At 47.1% G+C, this 17,295-nt stretch overlaps 2 protein-coding genes across 2 annotated transcripts; one reads left to right on the top strand and one right to left on the bottom strand.

The window, feature by feature from the left end:
- Positions 1–7,355: 7,355 nt before the first annotated feature.
- LOC124652684 (protein TIFY 6a-like) lies at positions 7,356–9,807 on the top strand. The gene is made up of 7 exons (XM_047191727.1): positions 7,356–7,667; positions 8,124–8,296; positions 8,391–8,680; positions 8,788–8,869; positions 8,958–9,321; positions 9,432–9,489; positions 9,618–9,807. The coding sequence occupies exons 1-7, from the start codon at positions 7,586–7,588 to the stop codon at positions 9,805–9,807; spliced, it is 1,239 nt and encodes a 412-aa protein (XP_047047683.1). The 5' UTR covers positions 7,356–7,585.
- A 4,549-nt stretch (positions 9,808–14,356) lies between these two features.
- On the bottom strand, positions 14,357–15,664 carry LOC124682607 (transcription factor MYB20-like). The gene is made up of 2 exons (XM_047217259.1): positions 15,336–15,664; positions 14,357–15,242 (listed from the first exon to the last, which is right to left on the bottom strand). The coding sequence occupies exons 1-2, from the start codon at positions 15,596–15,598 to the stop codon at positions 14,585–14,587; spliced, it is 921 nt and encodes a 306-aa protein (XP_047073215.1). The 5' UTR covers positions 15,599–15,664; the 3' UTR covers positions 14,357–14,584.
- Between the last annotated feature and the right edge of the window lie 1,631 nt (positions 15,665–17,295).

Genomic DNA, 17,295 nt, shown 5'->3' with positions numbered 1-17,295 from the left:
ACATTGAGGTTTATAGCACTTGGCTTGATGATCTACTTCAATTCCATCAAGGTCAAGTGAAACTTCGGCCATCGTGGATCTGTTTTACTTTAAAGCGCAAAAATTCCCCAGATTTTCTATGCATGAATGCAATGCACACATCTATTTCCTCTATTTTTGTAACCCCAATACCTGGGATATTACAGTCTCTACCCCTTAAACTAAACTTCGTCCTCGAAGTTTGAACTCTCTCACGTTTCGGAGTGTGGATCTGACTTGTATAGACTACAACTTTTCTCGAACTCCATGGTGATCCTTTTGGATATATTTGAATATATCCCTTGTCCAGATTCTTCCTGGAATCCATTAGGGTTTGTTTCTGAACCATGGCTTCTTACTTTACTTCCATGATTTCTTTCAATAATATAATCTTGTTTCCTTTCCCATTGAAGATTCAATGATTGGGACATCTTCTGGTGCTGATAGTCTTAACTAAGGACTAATTTGATAACATACTCCTAATTGGTAAAAATAGGTCTTTGTTTTCCCTTACTACCAAAACTGCAATAATGGCCCTTAGTAAGGTACTTATCGTCGTGATGGTTTATTTCCCTACGAATGGATTAGACTCATTTAGTCCATCCAATCATGGTTTATAGTTGATACCTATAACTATTTTGGGTTCTTTAGGTTCCATAAAAGGAATCATTCTATTAGCATTTAGTTTTGATATGGTCAATCTTCTTCATTCTTTGGCCATCTTGGGCTTTATTAGTCTACGGTATTTCCTTCGTCCAACTTCATTAAACTTAGCTTACTTGAGCTCTCGTACTTCTGAGTAAATATTACTCACTTTCTCAAGTTATAGTCCACTTCTTACTTCCTCGAGGTATGAACCTCGGCTTCTGGTCTGACATCCTTCTGAAAGTAATGTTCAACAATATTATTAAAATAAGATCGAACTTCCTCTCAGTTCAGACCTTCTGCTTCTATCTAGCTTAAAATATTGAGTTATTGTACATCCAACTCAATCCTTACTCTACCCCTTAGAGTTTACTTATGGTCTTTAACTCCTTTTCTTCCACCATTGGACTTATGGTTAGAATATTGGTCTTGGTCTAGCTTATGTGTTGTACTCTTCTAAGATCTTGCGAAGAATGTTTGGGTGTATCCACTCAATTGTGGACATCCAATATGAATCCTTCGACTAAATGATTATAGGTCATTGTTATTTGGCTAACAAAATTTTATTTGTTCACAACTTCTTGGTACAGATAATCCAATTACGAACTACTTGATACCAGTTGTGGCTATTTGTTATCTAAAAGTGTACTTTATTATAGGTTTTGACCAATTGGTTGGGACATCTTCTACTCTATCTCGCAGTATTGATCCTATACCAACTGTGGTCTTCTGATACCAACTGTGGTCTTCTTATATCTGCTATGATTTCATATATCATCTTCCTTCATTTAGGGTTTATTTTGCAAGAGAACCACTAGCTGACACTATGAATATAGTATCCTAAGTGATTTTCCATGCATTCCCTCTTCTATATTGACTATGGATCAGCTTCAGCTTCACCATAATCATTATATTTCTCACCTTCATGCTTCTTATGTACAAAAGTACTCCTCTGTTGAGGTAAAGCATGAATTTTGATTGGCGCTTCCTTCAGAGTATTGTGGTTGCTTCCCACAATTTTACTACCTTCTTCTGAGGAACCTTTATCTTATCTTCAAATTCTTCAGAATTCGTCACTTCCTCACACGAATACTATTACCCTCTAGATCTATAACATCAAGTAGGAACTTGATATTGCAACATGCATTTGCATACCAAAGTCAAACTTCATGTATGGATCTAGTCAAACAATGAAAATCCAATAGAAATCCAAGAAGATTCAACTTTGTGCTTATAATACACACCATCATAAGCCTGAATATGATTGTTGAGTAAGACATCTCTAAACATCAGGCTGAGATGTGTAGTATATAACACCACATAATATAGGTTTGTATCGTGATACTTAGCACGAATATATGGGATTCTACTATTTGTCTCAACCTTTACCTTAATTGTACATTTGCAATGGGATAAACTTCAAACAAAGTGGTCGATAGCTAAGGTTAACCTAATTTTCTTTGGAAGTACTAATTTAGCTTCCCTTTTTCTTGAGGAATACCTCATATGATATCTTTAGGTTCCAACATCGTTACTCTAAACACATAACTATTGGAATATAGCTCCTATACTTCCATGTGTTCATACCATGTAATTAGGGTTCTGATGTACTTGACACATTTCCCATGGTTTTGGAACACAAATCTTGCTCTACCTGACTTCTTATTGTACTCCTCTTAATTATTTATGATGTTATAGTCCATCACATAATTATTCTCAGATGAATCTTATATGATTACTATCCCTACCATGGAAGTATACATATTTGATTTCTATATCTCTTCCTTACCTCCCATGATTGACTCATCATGGTCTATACTACCTCACATAACTTGTATGTATCACTTACTATCACTTGTTTTACAAGTCTGGATAAATTTTACTTACTCGTTACTTATCTTGGTATACACCTTCTAGTGGGATATCTTCCTAATATACTTATCTTTATCACTTGATATCGTTCCTATTACAGTTCTGAATAATTCTTACTTAACTATAACATGTGTTGGTACACATCTTCCAATAGGATATCTTCCTTATGGTTGTATCCTCTCTTTGGACTACCATGTATTGTATACCAACTGTGATCTACTCATCTATTGTTTTAAGACTTCAATGGTACTATATGTTTGGGATAAGCTAACTAACTTTACTTAGGAAGGATAACTAGGGAGGATTGACTCAAGTGTGTCAGGATTATTCTCAAGTGAATATCCATCTCAAGTCATAAGAATATTTGGTTTACCTAAGACAACTTCCTATAGACACTACCAAACCTATGGGTCTCCTTTAAAGGTTTTAATCCTAGGGTCAAAGCATTTTCTCTGATACCAACTGTGGTGACCCGGCATACCACTGCATGGTGTAGTATGCAAGTCTGATATAACACCAATGAAACACAGTTCCACTAGTATTATATCGCTCAGAGTGGTACAACATAAACATATGCGGGTCCAAGGCATGTCTATAGAATTACAACATTAACTCTGTTACATAAGATCATCACAGCCTCCTACTTTACAATGAGGTAACACTGCAAATAAACTCCAGAAGAATGACTCGTAGTCTAGTCTTATCACGAACTCTATTTGTAGAGTATTTAACTAGCTATAGAGGCTAAGAATAGATTCTAGCGGTGAAATGGGGGATTTGGATTTGCCGGTGAGAGAGCCGCCCCTATATACGGTGGCGAAAATTCAAGCGCGGTGACCGAATTCATGGCGCCGAGATTTTGCCGTCCCGCGCGAGCTCCCGCCATATCCCGCGGTGGCTCTGCGAGGACGCCGCGTTCTCCACTTCTGCGGAAACGGGGGTGGCTCGCTAGAAACGGCCGAACTGGGCGTTCCTCCAGGGCCTGGTCCGAGGGTGCTTCGAGAACCGGTTCCTGCAACAACGCGGCATGGACCAGGAAACCAAACGGGCCGAAAAAAGCTAGGCCGATGCGAGCCAAGGGGCATGCAGTCTACCAAACGCGCCCTAGTAGTGTCCGGAGGAAAAGCAGCCAGGCGAAGAGGCTGCAACCGGACGGCAGGCGATGCACGACCAGCAACACGGCCCTAAGAGCATCTTCACCGCGCCCGCGACCCCGATAGCGATTTGTGGGCCGGGTGCGAAAATGGGCTCACACCGGCGCGCCCTAAACGGCGCAGGTGCATTCCCGAGCCCAAAAGAAGCGCAGGCAACCCCGTGACGGCCCCTTGGCCAAGGGCGCGAATCGGGCGCGCCAGCTCCTCGCGAGGCGGAAAATTTTGGGCGTGGGAGCCGCCTATCAGTGACGCCGTGACGCCGCGCGAGATATTTTACCGCCACGACGCTGGGCCGGAAACTCTCCCGCTGCGACGCCGCGCGGGAAATTCTCCCGCCGGTCTATATTATCCCTTCTCCCCCGCCTCGTTGGTGCAAAAACCCTAGAAAAATAGCACAATGTTCGATTCGTGGGACGAGGCGGCGCTAGAGGCGGCCATAGAAGTCGTGGAGACGGACCCGCAGCTCGCAGAGTACGAGGCATGGGAGGAGGCGGCGCTAGCGACGACCGTAGAGGCCCATGTCGCGGACGAGCGGCAGGGCCAGGAGGCGGAGCGGCGGGAGTGCGAGGAGGCGCGGGGGCAGCGGAAGACACGGTGGGAGGCGGAGCAGCGGCAGCGGGAGGAGGAGGAGCGGCTGGCGCTCGAGGAGGCGGAGCGATGGCAGCGGGAGGAGGAGAAGCGGCCGGAGTTTCTGGAGGTGCGGCGGCAGTGGAGGCGCTGAGCCAGCGCCGGTGGGAGGAGCGCCAGCAGAAGGGGTGGGAAGAGCTTGCGCTGCGGCGGTTGCAGCGGGAGGAGACGCACCGTTAGGATGAAGTCTACGAGGGGCGACGTTTGGCGGAGATGTAGCTTCGGCTACAGAGGCAGGAGTTGGATCACCATCAGCAGCGGGAGGAGCTGGAGCAGTAGCTGCGTCAGGAGGCGGTGGCCGCGGATAGAGCCGCCTACTTGAAGTTCGTGGCGGGGAGAGCAGCGGGGGATCGACGGCGGAGGAGCAGCGGAGAGACCAGGGAGAGAGCATGGGAGAGAGCTCCGGTCGATCGTCCATCTCCACAGAGCCGGGTGACCAGTAGGTAGTAGGCTAGAGATAAGCAGGTTTCAAATATCATCCGGGGTCGAGGAGTGAATAATATTTTACTCGGATTTGCCCAAAATATTATTCATTCCTCGATCCTGAATGACATTAAAATGAAACTCTAAGTATACATATTTAGTTTATGTAAAAAACTTCTATCGGGGCTGCCTCTTTGGGGGCGCCGGTGTGGGAACAGCTCCCCCAAATAGAGGATGCAGTGCCGGCGCCCTCCATACGGAAGTGTCGGCGTCTCTACCGGCGACTATTTGGGGGGCGCCGGTGGAGATGCTCTCTGGTGGGTCCTATAAAATGACCGGCAGCTGCGCCGACACCAAAATATGGGGCGCGCCGGCAGCAGTATATGTGCTATGGGAAAGTGTGTTTCACACCGGTGACCCCCATAACACAGCTCCAATAGCACATGCATGCATTTAAAGGAAAGTATGTGTGAGTAGAAAAAATAGGAGAGAGGAGAATCTTTGGAGAGGCTTTCACTGCATGTGGACCAATGAGCATCTTTTGAGCAGAAATTTGGTGCCGGCGCCCCCGATCGAAACCCTTGGCATAGGGATCCTTTTGGGCGCGTCGACGCTTTTATGGGGCTCCAGAATATGCCGGCGCTTTATGGGAGCGCCGGTGCGGTCGTTTTCTCTCACTAGAATCCCAATAGAGCTATTGGGAGCGCCGGTGGAGATGCTCTAATTACCCGAGATGCGTGGCGCCGTGTGCATCCGAGGGGATCTGGAAGAGATGGCGGGAGGGGAACCATGTGCGGGGAATATGGGAAGATGTCGCGATGATCGGTGTTGGTGGTGCCATGGTGGCAGCCCATCGTCGATGGAGACTGGCGGCGGCGAAACGAAACCGGAGAGGAATCGCGTAGTGGGAGGTGTGCGCTCGGGATTAGTTGGGCTGTGACGACATGCTCGCGAGCCCACCGTGCTAAGCCTCGAGCCCTATTTCTGAGGAATATTCAGTGGCAAGCCGAGCCAGTCTTGACTCGAGATTTCACGAGCCTGGTCGAGCCGAGCCACGAGCCGGCTCGGCTCCGCTCGATTCCACCCTTAGCTATACTCGTACAAGAAATTTTGGGAGTGTGCGGAGAAGAAATTACGCAACAAGTCTTAAATGCACTTAATACTGAATTATCCCGGATGGCTGGAATAATACTACAATGGTTTTAATATCCAAGGTTGATGACCCTGAATTAGTCACACACACAAAACCCATAAGCTTTTGCAACGTGATATAGAAATTACTTCTAAGATGTTGGCTCTGTAAGGACGTCCTTCATGATGTGATATCATCTATGCAAATTGTTTTTGTCCTAGGCCATCTCATTGCTGATAATGTTGTAGTGGCTTATGAGTGTGTATATTCTATAAGAAATAAGAGAGCATGATTAAGAGGGTACTATGCGGCTGAACTGGACATGTATAAAGTCTATGACGGTGCGGAGTCGATTTTCTTGGAAAATATGATGACGAGATTGGGCTTTGCGGAACGATGGGTTTCTCTCACGATGGCTTGTGTGAGATCAGTGAGATACCAAGTGAGGATCAACTTAGAGGAGACTAAAATGTTTGTTCCTTCTAGAGTCTACGCAAGGGGATCCGCTATCTCTCTATCTGTCCTTTCTTTCGGCGAAAGGTTTATCTAGTTTACTGTTGCATGAAGAAAAAGTTGGTGGCATCGATGGTGCGAGGGTGTGCAGAAATGCACCATCTGTTTCAAATCTCTTATTTTTTTACCGATGATTCTTTTAATCTCACGAAGGTTGATAGTTTGTAAAATTGGTTGGCTAGTTTTAGAGCACACCGATTTGACCTAAAAAAACGGCGTCGAGCCCTTAAATCGTTATTGGAATCGCTGTGAAACAGGTCAGGTGAAGATAATGTAATACTACTATTCAACATAGTTGGCGTCTCCTGTTTGTGGCAGAAACTGGGCCCCTGGCAAACCACGAAAGTCATCCCAATAAACAAATACTGCCAGTCCACAAGCATAAGCATAGAGCTGTGATTGGCCGAAAGAAAAGAAGGGGAAATCTAGCGAAGCAGAGAAAAGTAGAAAAAGAAAAACGATCGATCGTGCGCACATGGTGGTGGGTCAAAGACTCAAAGGCTCATCAAAGAATATAAGATCCAGCAGAAAGAGAGTAGAGAAGAGAAGAATAGTCTAGTATACTGAACTGCAGCGACACGGCACCCCACTAACCCCAGCTCGTGACACAATTCTTATTCTACATACCGCGTGGGACCCACCGCCCGCCCGCCCACAGATAAGAGAATCCAGGGTCCTCGACGCAATTTGGCTCGTGTGCTCGTGGGGCACGTGTCGACCCCTCGCGCACGTGGTGCGCGGGCCCACCGGCAGCTCAGCAAAAGCGGCTCGATTCAAGTGCTCGGGCCCGCACGTCATTTGGATTTGGGCTGAGCCGTCGCGCATGTGCAGGAGCACGTGGGCGGTGCGGGGCCCGACCCCGACGCCATCCAGCGCCCATCTCTTTATTTATTGGGCCCAGTGATTAACTAACTAATCATGCCTCCCATTTTCAAAAAAAAAAAAAACTAATCATGCCTCCCTCCCATCAACCTCCATATTACTATATGTATTTCCTTTTCCTAAATCTCGCGAATAAATAAGGTAGGAAGCCAGGGAGCGGGAGACAACATTTTTAGGAAACGAAAAGAGGAAAGCAGCAGTGGGGGGAAGAAAAGTCAAGCCGAGGAGAAGTAGAGAGATAGAGAGAAAGAGATCACAGGTAGGCTTGGGTGCCAACAGATTCTTCAGACCGCCTCTCTTTTCTCTCTCCGGTTCTACCATGGAGAGGGACTTCCTCGGCGCGATTGGGAGGACCAAGGAGGAGCCCCAGATGGAGGACGCCGGCGGCAAGCCCGAATCAGGTCGGTGCCCTCCCTCTTCGCTCCGCCGCGTCATACCACTGATTCGTTAGCTGCGCGCAGTTGTATGTATCTCGCGATGATCGTCGATGAGTTCCTCCTTGCTTGGGCAATTGGAATTCGGCACGCGATACGCGGTTTCTTTTTAATTTTCTTCAACTCGTGATCCGTGGTTTGTGCGGCTGCGGATTTGGGCTGATAATGATAGCGCGGCAAACCAGCTCCTTTCCTTTCCTTCTTGCTTCCATACCTATTTCTTCGTCCTTTACTTTTCTGTAATTTCCATCCGCCAATTAGCTGTTCCAACCCACCGTTAACGACAATTTCATGTGCCAACAACGTGCATGATTTACTGATTTCCAATTCACTAGAATTATTAGTATGTTTACGTTCTGCAGCATGTACAAGCTGCGCTTGATGTTTCCACCGCTGAACGAATTGGGCTGTCCGTTTCTTCAGATTACCTGGGAGGAGCAGCGCCGCCCGCCACGCACTGGCAGTACCAGGCCAAGGCCGGCGCCACTCCGGCGTTCATGTCATTCAGGCCATCGGCGGAGGGCACCAGGGACTCGTTCTCCGCGTTCCGGCAGCAGCAGCAGCAGCCGGCCGTCGTCACGCCCCATCATCATCAGGTCTGTCTCACCTCCCACCTGAAACCGTCATGTTCATGCCATTCACATGCTACTGCAGAACAGCACTCTGACATGCTCGGTCTTGCTTTTGCAGAGTCAGTTCGGATTCGACGGCCGTGTCAGCCCGCAGCAGTACGCCGCCGCTGTAGCGCACGCGCATGGCGTCGATTCCTACGACGTGCCCGCTCGTCATCATCTAGGAGTAGCACAAGCTGGATCCAGGCCGTTTCACCACCCGATGCAGTTCAATTCGGGGAACCACCCCGTGCTCAGGGTGCAGAGCCTACCGAGTGTTGCTGCCGCAGGTGGTGTCCCGTTCAAGAACCAGTATCTCATGATGAACAGCCCCGTGCCTAGCTCTACAGTTGGTGTCTACGGTCCAAGGTACTAATGCTGGATAATCCACCCTTGGAACGATTTCATAATAAATAGTCGCTCTTTATGGCAAAAGAAATTGTGCTGACAAATTAGTGGATGGTTGACACTGAAAGGGACCTGCGAAACCCAGAGGCTACGCGGATGACCATATTCTATAACGGCGCCGTGAATGTATTCGACGTCCCGATGGAGAAGGTAATACCTCTATGATGAATGAATGGAACTTTTTTTTTATTTGGTGCCGTAGGTATGTTTACTGATCATTATGTTTTAACTACGCCAGGCGCATGAACTACTGGTCCAAGCTAGCAGGGCATCTATTATTCCAAGCACAGTGCATAAATCCGATTCGCCAGTTTCCGCCGATGCGAGGTTCGCAGCACCTGAGGTTTCGCCTGCAATGAAGATTATTACAATCCAGAAACCAGAGACCTTTGTGCCTCGTGTGTCTGCCATTTCTAGCCCAGCCCCTGTCGTGCCACAACCCATGGCTCTCTCCAAGAGCACGTCGAGCTCTAACAATGAGAGCGCAGGCCCGGCATCTTCAGACGTGCCGTCGGCTGTTCCTCTAGCAAGCCAGGCATCCACGGCTGAACCACTGCAGCAGGCGATTTCTGCTGCTGCTGCAGCGGCTGTTACGCCAAGGGGTACATATACCTGCCTGCACTGTCCATTGCTCGGTCCGCATTTCAGTTCGGACTGCGAGATCGTGCCTAGGAAAGTTTTACACATATGCTGATTTATGTTCTTGTTTCAGCTGTCCCTCAAGCCCGTAAAGCATCACTTGCCCGATTCTTGGAGAAGCGGAAGGAAAGGTATGAATCGAATCTTGTTTTCAGTGATCATAGGAGTACTTTGCAAGCAGTGGTGTTTGAATGCTGCTGAAAAACTTGTTGCATTCATAGCATCTGTCGTTGAACCAGATTTCATATGTCTTCCGCAGAGTTTGTACCGTCGGGCCATACCCATCGTCCAAGAGCCCATTGGACAGCTGCGACAGCGCGCCAAGCAAGTCATCCGGCACAGACATTGCTCTGTCGACCAACAACAGCCAGGAGCCTACGAGCTTAGTGCTCTCCAGGAACATCAGCTTCAGCAGCGACAAGGCCCCCAGCACAAATTTACAGATCTGATACCTGCCCAACTGTCCATATACTCCACAGTCCATACGATAGATTCCGGGGCTGAAATGAAACGAGGCCGTTTTATTTCAACAGAGGCAGCAGAGATCCTGTCATATGAACGAGGACATGAACTTTGCGATATTGCAAGGTCGAGGCTCTTCTAGATTGATTTTTGCCCAGGCGGCATCACCATACTGCAATTGAGAAAGATACGTTGCTGATTATCACTTATCACTAGCAATAGGTTTGCAGATTGGCGCATGTAATGTCGCCTGTCTCTCAATCTCTGAACAGACGAAGCTAGCTGCACTAAGCCAAACTGAATGGCCAAATTTATAGGAAAATCTTATAATTTCAGCACTCCAATGCTGATAATCTTTTATTTGTGTATGCATCATACAGGGAAATGATTCTTGGATCTGCACGTTAAACCATGTGTCAATCTGCAGGAAGAATAGTATGCATACAAACTTAGAGATGCACTTTTGTTTTGTACATCAGATTGAAGAAAATAGAAGGCACACGAACAAAACTAGAAGTTACATCGAAAAGAAAACATTTTTATCTTAACGTCCCTAAGAGCATCTCCAGTCGCGTCACCCAAACGGTTTTGGGCGCGCCGGACAAAAAAAGGGTTCCAGGCACGGCAATCCTCATCTATCCACTGAGTGTAGTCAGTCAGATCAAGCTTCATGCACTAGCCACTTGACCCAAAAGTCCGAACTGATGGAAAGGGCTAGGTAATCTACTTATACACTTCAACACCCCCTCTCACGTGTGACGAGAAAACGAAAAGATAAGTCATTCAACACCCCCTCTCACGTCGAGAAAACTAAAAGACAAATCAACACGTGTAGAGTCAGAGGCAAAGAGGTAGCGGCGGCGGCAGAGGGCCGGGGCGGGCTGCGGCTGCGAGGAGAGGGGAGAGGAGATAATTTTTTAGAATAAATTGTGAAAGTCAGGACTCGAACTTGAGACTCTGGACTCTAATACCATGTTAGGGCAATATGCTTGTTGTATTACCAGAGGGCCAAAGGCCACAATATGTAGTACATGTACAGGTGCAAATATGCAGGAAGCCCACTAACATATGGGGAAACTACAATATACAGATATATACTCTAACAAATTTTACCTTTTAATATTTCAAAATATATCAAAGATGTATTTTAAAATAAGGTAGGATATACACTCAAGAGGCAAAACATCACTCTACCTCTTTTTTATGATGATGTCCGCATACCATTATTTTCTCGATAAAGTGTGTTTTATTAAACTCAAAAGTTAAGCGCGCTGATACAAACCTAGTTCACACCGGTTTATGCATATTCAGGACCGACCCAATTGCTGAAATTTTAGTCATGCATCTAGCATGATCTGTATAATTACACAAGCCCCAAAACAGCCTAATCCTGAATAATAAAGCTGAACTAAAATTCACGAGTTTCTGAGGATTTAAATCTAAGTGTTACCCTTCACCAAGTGTGTATGTGGGCACGTCGTTTGGCGTGCAGTTTGTGAAGTTGAAATGGGGCGAAGTTCATATCATAGTTGTTGCTGCTATTCACGGTCCTCGAGATTTGGGTCAATGATAACACATGAAAAGAGAACATATCATTGTCATGCGTGTAACACTAAAGGACTTTGAAAGACTTTATGAATCCAGCATGATTTACCCTTTAAAGTTTATTTAAATAGTACTATATATTTTTTATGTAACATCCAAAAATATCGCATTTACATCTCCACTATATGCATATACTTGTGGTAGTACTGTATGTACTATTTAAATAAACTTTGAAGAATCTTATAAATTCAGCACGACATATGGCAAGATACATAGACATACTATCCAGACTACATACCTAACAAAAAAAAAACTCTATAGATACAGTCTACCAATGTTTTTTTAAAAAATAATATTAAACTCATTTCGAAGAGTTCATCGCGAGAAAGTTAAATATGCAAACAAAATCTCATTTACATTTGTTGTTATGTTAGAGTTATGCTTGTTTCGATATGAGTAGTGCATTTGAAGAAAACAATCACGATGTCCACTTCACCTCGTTTGGACTACAAGGACGCATTTCTTCGTGTCGTGGTGAAACAAAAATCAGAAACGCACGTGCAATTGTTCGTGCTGTAGAACATTTCGTGGTCGCTTACAAATGCACCATCCTTCTCGATTGTTCTTTTGGTGTGACCACGAGCAACGAACGGTTGAAAAAAAAAACGCTCATATGTCATGAAATTTAATTTGGTATCCGGTCAGCTCGCTTGTTGCATGACATCTCGCTACGAGCCAGGCTTTCCTGTCTGATGCGAGGGTGCGGTCACGCGGGTAAGCATGGCCACCATACGTCATGCGTGATGATACTAAGCTTTATTTTTTCTTTCAATTTTCTTCCAAGGATGATCAAAGCTACAAGGCAGATTTTTGTGTCAAAGTTTTCTTAGGGTAACTTCTATGTTTGAGTTGAACATGCACACGAGACATTTAAATTAACTTGCATTGCTACACATATTTATACAACATATTCCCTTTGTTTTAAAATAAGTCTCACAAGGTATTTAGACAGAACAAAGACGAAGTAAAAAATCCAACCAGTGCAGTAGGGGGCGTTGGGACCTCGGGCTGGCGACGGTGCTCTTCGGCGGGCGGTGGTCCGGCGCGGCGGCGTGGAATCCGTGCGTCGGGTGGGAGGAGGAGCGGCGGCGTGTCCCTTGGCGGCGGAGCGACGCGGGCGGGTGCGATGCAGGCCTGCTCGGCCCAGATCTGGGCCCAGTTCACGGCTCGGAGGGGCTGGGCGGGCGGCCAGCGTCTGGCGCGCCGGCGGAACTCCCTCGAGGTGGAGAAGGCTCGGTGGCGGTGGCTGGGTGGAGGAGGTGTTCCGGCCGGCCTGCTGCAGCTTGGCAGTAGGGACTTTGCGGGCCTATTTGGACCCGGCCGGGCCAGTGTGGGCTTGGTTTGACCTCACTGCCATGTCCGGTCGGCTACCGTGAAGGCGGTGGAGGTAGTTCCCTCTCGCATGGCTGAGGTGCTGCTACCCCCGACCCGGTTGCTTCTCTTCTCTATGTCCAGGCCCTGCTCCGGTGACCACAACGAGCTGGCGAGGATGGCTTCAAGATTGCGGTGGCGTGTGCTGGTGGGCGGAAGTTAGGTGGAGCACATCAAATCGTACGGGTTTGTAGGTTTGGTGGGCGGGAGAAATCCTTGTCGGCATGCCCGACACCGATGCGGTGACGCCTGTGGGTGTCGCCCTGCCTTCCTGAAGGGCATCGGTTGTACCTCCTCCCCAATCCCTTCCGTGTATCGGGGAAACCCTAGGACTAGTCCGGGCAGCAGCGGGATCGTCGTCGCTTTCCTTGTTGAAGGTGTTGCTTGATATGCGGCGCTTCTGTATGCTAGGTGTGTGGTGAAACTCTCTGGAGGGCGCAGCGGTTGCGAGTCTCCTTCGTCCTTGTCGAGCTGCCAGTGTCGGCATTGTTTTCTCTTTTCTTTCTCTTTTGTTTCTTCTGGGATTGGTTGTGTTGCGGCCGCAACATGCGTGTTGTATCGGTTGGTTGCTATATTAATATAGCGGGCCGAAAGCCTATTTCAAGAAGGTATTTAGACAAAGATGTAACACATATTTTGGAATGGAGGTATTACTTAGTATTCTTTCATGCATATATACACACAAACTCTCTGCAACAAGGAACACAATTGTGGTTCGAGAGGAGTACCTCTATCTCGTTTGTTCATAGGTGCATCAAGATCCGTTCTAACTTTTTTTCCCTCTCAAACAATCTCTCTCTTTTTTTTTGTATCTCTCACATCATACAATATTTGAATTTGAAAGTTTGCAAATCACTGAAACATAACAACTAAATTTTGGGGGAAATAGTTCAAATTTTTTATGGCATAAATTCGGAACTGTTGATCAGTTTATGTTGAATATAGTGTACAAGTTGGGTTACGTTTGGACTTGTGTTGTAATAGGTGAGGATATGATACAAGTAGTGTTGGAGTCGAACACGTGTATCCCCGGGCTTCCCATATAATGAGCTAGGTGGCACCACACTTGTAACCTATGACGATTTAATAGTAGCAGGAGAGCAATAGGATCCGGTGGCATATGTCAGTGCCCAAGATGGTCGGTGTTACGAATGGGGAGAGCGCCCATAGTTATGCTCCGTAGAGTAGCAAGTTTATCGAACTATGTTAACAAATCTCAGTGTCGTTTTTGTGTTATGATTGTTGGTTCTCGGTAGATCGGTGTGTGCCTACGACGGTGACAAGAACTATTTTGCTTACATACTAGTTGTTATGTTTCCGTGACTTGCAAAGTTTTAAATTCAATATTTTATATAGTTTGAGAGATGTGAACAAGAAAAGGTCAAAAGAAAATGTGGGTGTACAATGAGCAGCTGCTCATTCACAACTTTTTCCCCCTACCTGTGCATTGCGTTGACGAAGGAAAGTGCAATTCCCTTTTCGTCTACACCGTGTTTGTCAAATAATTACATGAGAGTAGTGAGTTCTGAAAGACAAGGCTGAAAAGGAAGACATGAAAAAGAAGATAAACACTCCCTGTCTTTCTCCTAGCTTCAGTTGTTGGTATTGTGCTTCTCTCGAGCAGTCTAGGCTAGTAAGCGAATTCTGTAAAACGAAGATAAGCACATCGCACTGCACTACTATTCAGGTTCATAGTAGTACTAATTACTAGAGCTAACCAGAAAACGCAGTGGTATTAGTTACAAATTAAACACTGTAAAATTTAGTTGAGCGGGGTGTGTTAGTAAATTAGAAGAGCTCCAGCTTGTTCCATATCGCCTCCTGCTGGTCGAACGAAGCACTACTGCTACTCTGGTACATGTACGCGCCGAAGGTGTCCTCTGCAAACGGCTGTAGCGGTGGCTGCGCCAGGCAGTCCTCCCAAGATGCCGACGCCGCCGCGATCATGTCGTCGTCCAGCCCCATCAGGTACGCGGTGTCCGGCCACTCCGCGATCGGGAACAGGGTGTCGTCTTCACAGCCGGTGGACGCCGAGGAGGAGCAGTAGGACGTGGTCGGCGTGGAGACGGCGGTGCACATCGTTGATGAGGACGCCGGTGGCGCCAGAGGCGGAGGTGGGTCGCGCAATGGCACCACCATCTCGTCGGGGAGGAGCATCGGCACCTCGTCGGTGCAGAAACCGGGTGACTTGGTCAGGATGATCTGCTCCTCGCGCTCGTCTCTCTGGTCTGCCACCGTCTCCGTCTTCTCCTCCGGAACCGGAAGCTTCTCCTCCGGAGCCGGGAGCTTCTGCTCCGGCTGGTGCCGAGGAGAAGCGTCCGGGAGTGGCTTGTGTGTGAGCGGGTCGATGCCGATCTTCCTGAGCTTCTTCTTGATGTGCGTGTTCCAGTGGTTCTTGATCTCGTTGTCCGTCCGCCCTGGCAAGTGCGACGCGATCTTGGACCACCTAATTTATTTATTTTTGTGAAATAAACTTTAGTTAAACTATAGTACTAATTAAGAAGGCAGTGCATATTTTTGGGAGGACACAGCAACGCACCTATTGCCTAGCTGGGCATGCAGGTCGACGACGATCTTCTCCTCGTCCTCCGAGAGGAGTCCCCTCTTGAGGTCCGGCCGCAGGTAGTTGGTCCACCGCAGCCGGCAGCTCTTCCCGCAGCGCAGCAGCCCGGCGAGCTTGGGCACGGCGCGCCAGCAGCATTGTCCGTGGCCGAGGATGAAGCCGACGAGCTTCTGATCCTCCTCCGCCGTCCACGGCCCCTTCTTCAGCCCCACCTTGTCGCAGCACGGCTGCCTCCCCATTGCTCTCTCACCTCTGATCGCTCGTAGGTACTACGTGGCGAGTTGATGTGAATTGTGATGGAGTAGGAGTAGTAGTGACTACTAGGAACAAGAAGCAATGCTCACCTACCCTTTATAACGAGGAATGGGAAGAGCCGAGAGCGGGCTAGAGACAAGTGAACAACTAACTGCAAACAGTCATCGCACAGGATATCGTGTGCCTCACTCCGTACCCCTGTCTTCAGTGAGGCTGTGCGACGGGCCCAGGGAGCTGTTCGTCGGCAGTGTGTGAGCCTACGTGCCAAACTGCGGCAGGAGCTTGCTGCTCATGGGTCCCTTTTGCTTCCTTTGCAATTGCAAGTGCTGCACTACAAAGCCTCCTTGCCTTTTCTTTTCTTTTGTTTCCTTTCCTTTCCTCTGGTGTGTCTTCTTAACAAGATTATCCCAGGTCCATCTTACATCATTTCTCTATCAATCCCGATGTATTCTACGCGAATATTTCATTGCTGACTAGTGTTCGTTCTTTTACACATTACACCTTCTTTGTTTTTCAGATTGAGCAGTTACCGTAAAATCTTGACCCCTGCAAGTGTTGGGTCATTGTTCTTCTTTCTATAACAAAATTCAGTCATTGTTGTACACCTTCAGACAAAATGGTTCCTTGCTTCCCATCATGGATGTAATAAAATGCCCCTCCTTTTTCTCCTGAATATTATAAATTACACCGACGAAATGCCCATATATGTTGGGCACTACGTACCAAGCTTTGGTCAGAAATTCAGAGGTTTGCAGCCGCAGTCCACTCTACTGGTTTGACAAAAATCTGGCAGTTTGCAGCAGCGAGCTGCAAAATTTGAATGATGCCATCCGCACAAAGGTCAACACATGCTCTCACTTGTTTTTGTCAAGAAATGGAGCTTCCCATGACGTCTTCACAGATTTGCGCTGGGCTAGCAAGCAAAGCCCCCGAAAGTCTTGGCTCTGTTCCTACAAGTAGACTGCGAGTACTGCAAGACTCTGGATTATGACTGCTAAATACAAAAAACGAGCATTGCGTTATTTTGTGTGTGGATAATAGCGGGCAGCTGGTCAGACATTTAGCCTGTACTTTGTTCTATTAGCTGACCTCTTGACCTTGGATTAATCTGATCCACTCACCCATTCCAGAATGATCAACTCTCTTTGCTGAAGTTTATAAAGAAAAGAACTAGCGGTTTACTTCATCTATTGACTGACTTTTGGAGCAAGCAAGCTGTGGTCGTGCTTAATGTGAACTCCCGGGTCAAATCAGGGTAGGAATGCAGATATCATCCTAGAAAGCAGTATCTAGTCAGGATAGAATAAGCATAGCAGATGTTAGCATCAGCATGACGATACGCTCTCTGGGAAATCCAAGGCTCGGAAAAGACCCGTCGGTAAACCGCGTTTCGGTGTCGCCACCAGCACTCGCTAGATGTAGAGATAGTCAGAAACAATGGAAAAGCTAGGTTCAGAGATTATCATATCACAGATGCAGTTTTGGTGCTAGCTGTGCAACCTTATTCATTGCACGATTCAGAAAAATGGGAGCTGTTAGGCTCTTCGACATGGGGAATGTGAAACAGTGAAAGGGGTGAAAGCACCAGGAGCACCCTGAAGATGGAGGAGGGCCAGGTGCCACTGCCAACGCAAAGCCACTTGATAAGTTCCACACAAAGAAAGAGCTGGATCACCAGTCA

Source organism: Lolium rigidum, chromosome 1 (genome assembly GCF_022539505.1).
Source record: "Lolium rigidum isolate FL_2022 chromosome 1, APGP_CSIRO_Lrig_0.1, whole genome shotgun sequence".
NCBI lineage: Eukaryota > Viridiplantae > Streptophyta > Magnoliopsida > Poales > Poaceae > Lolium > Lolium rigidum.
Note: the sequence above shows the minus strand (reverse complement) of the source record. Positions and strands in the feature narration are given on the sequence as shown.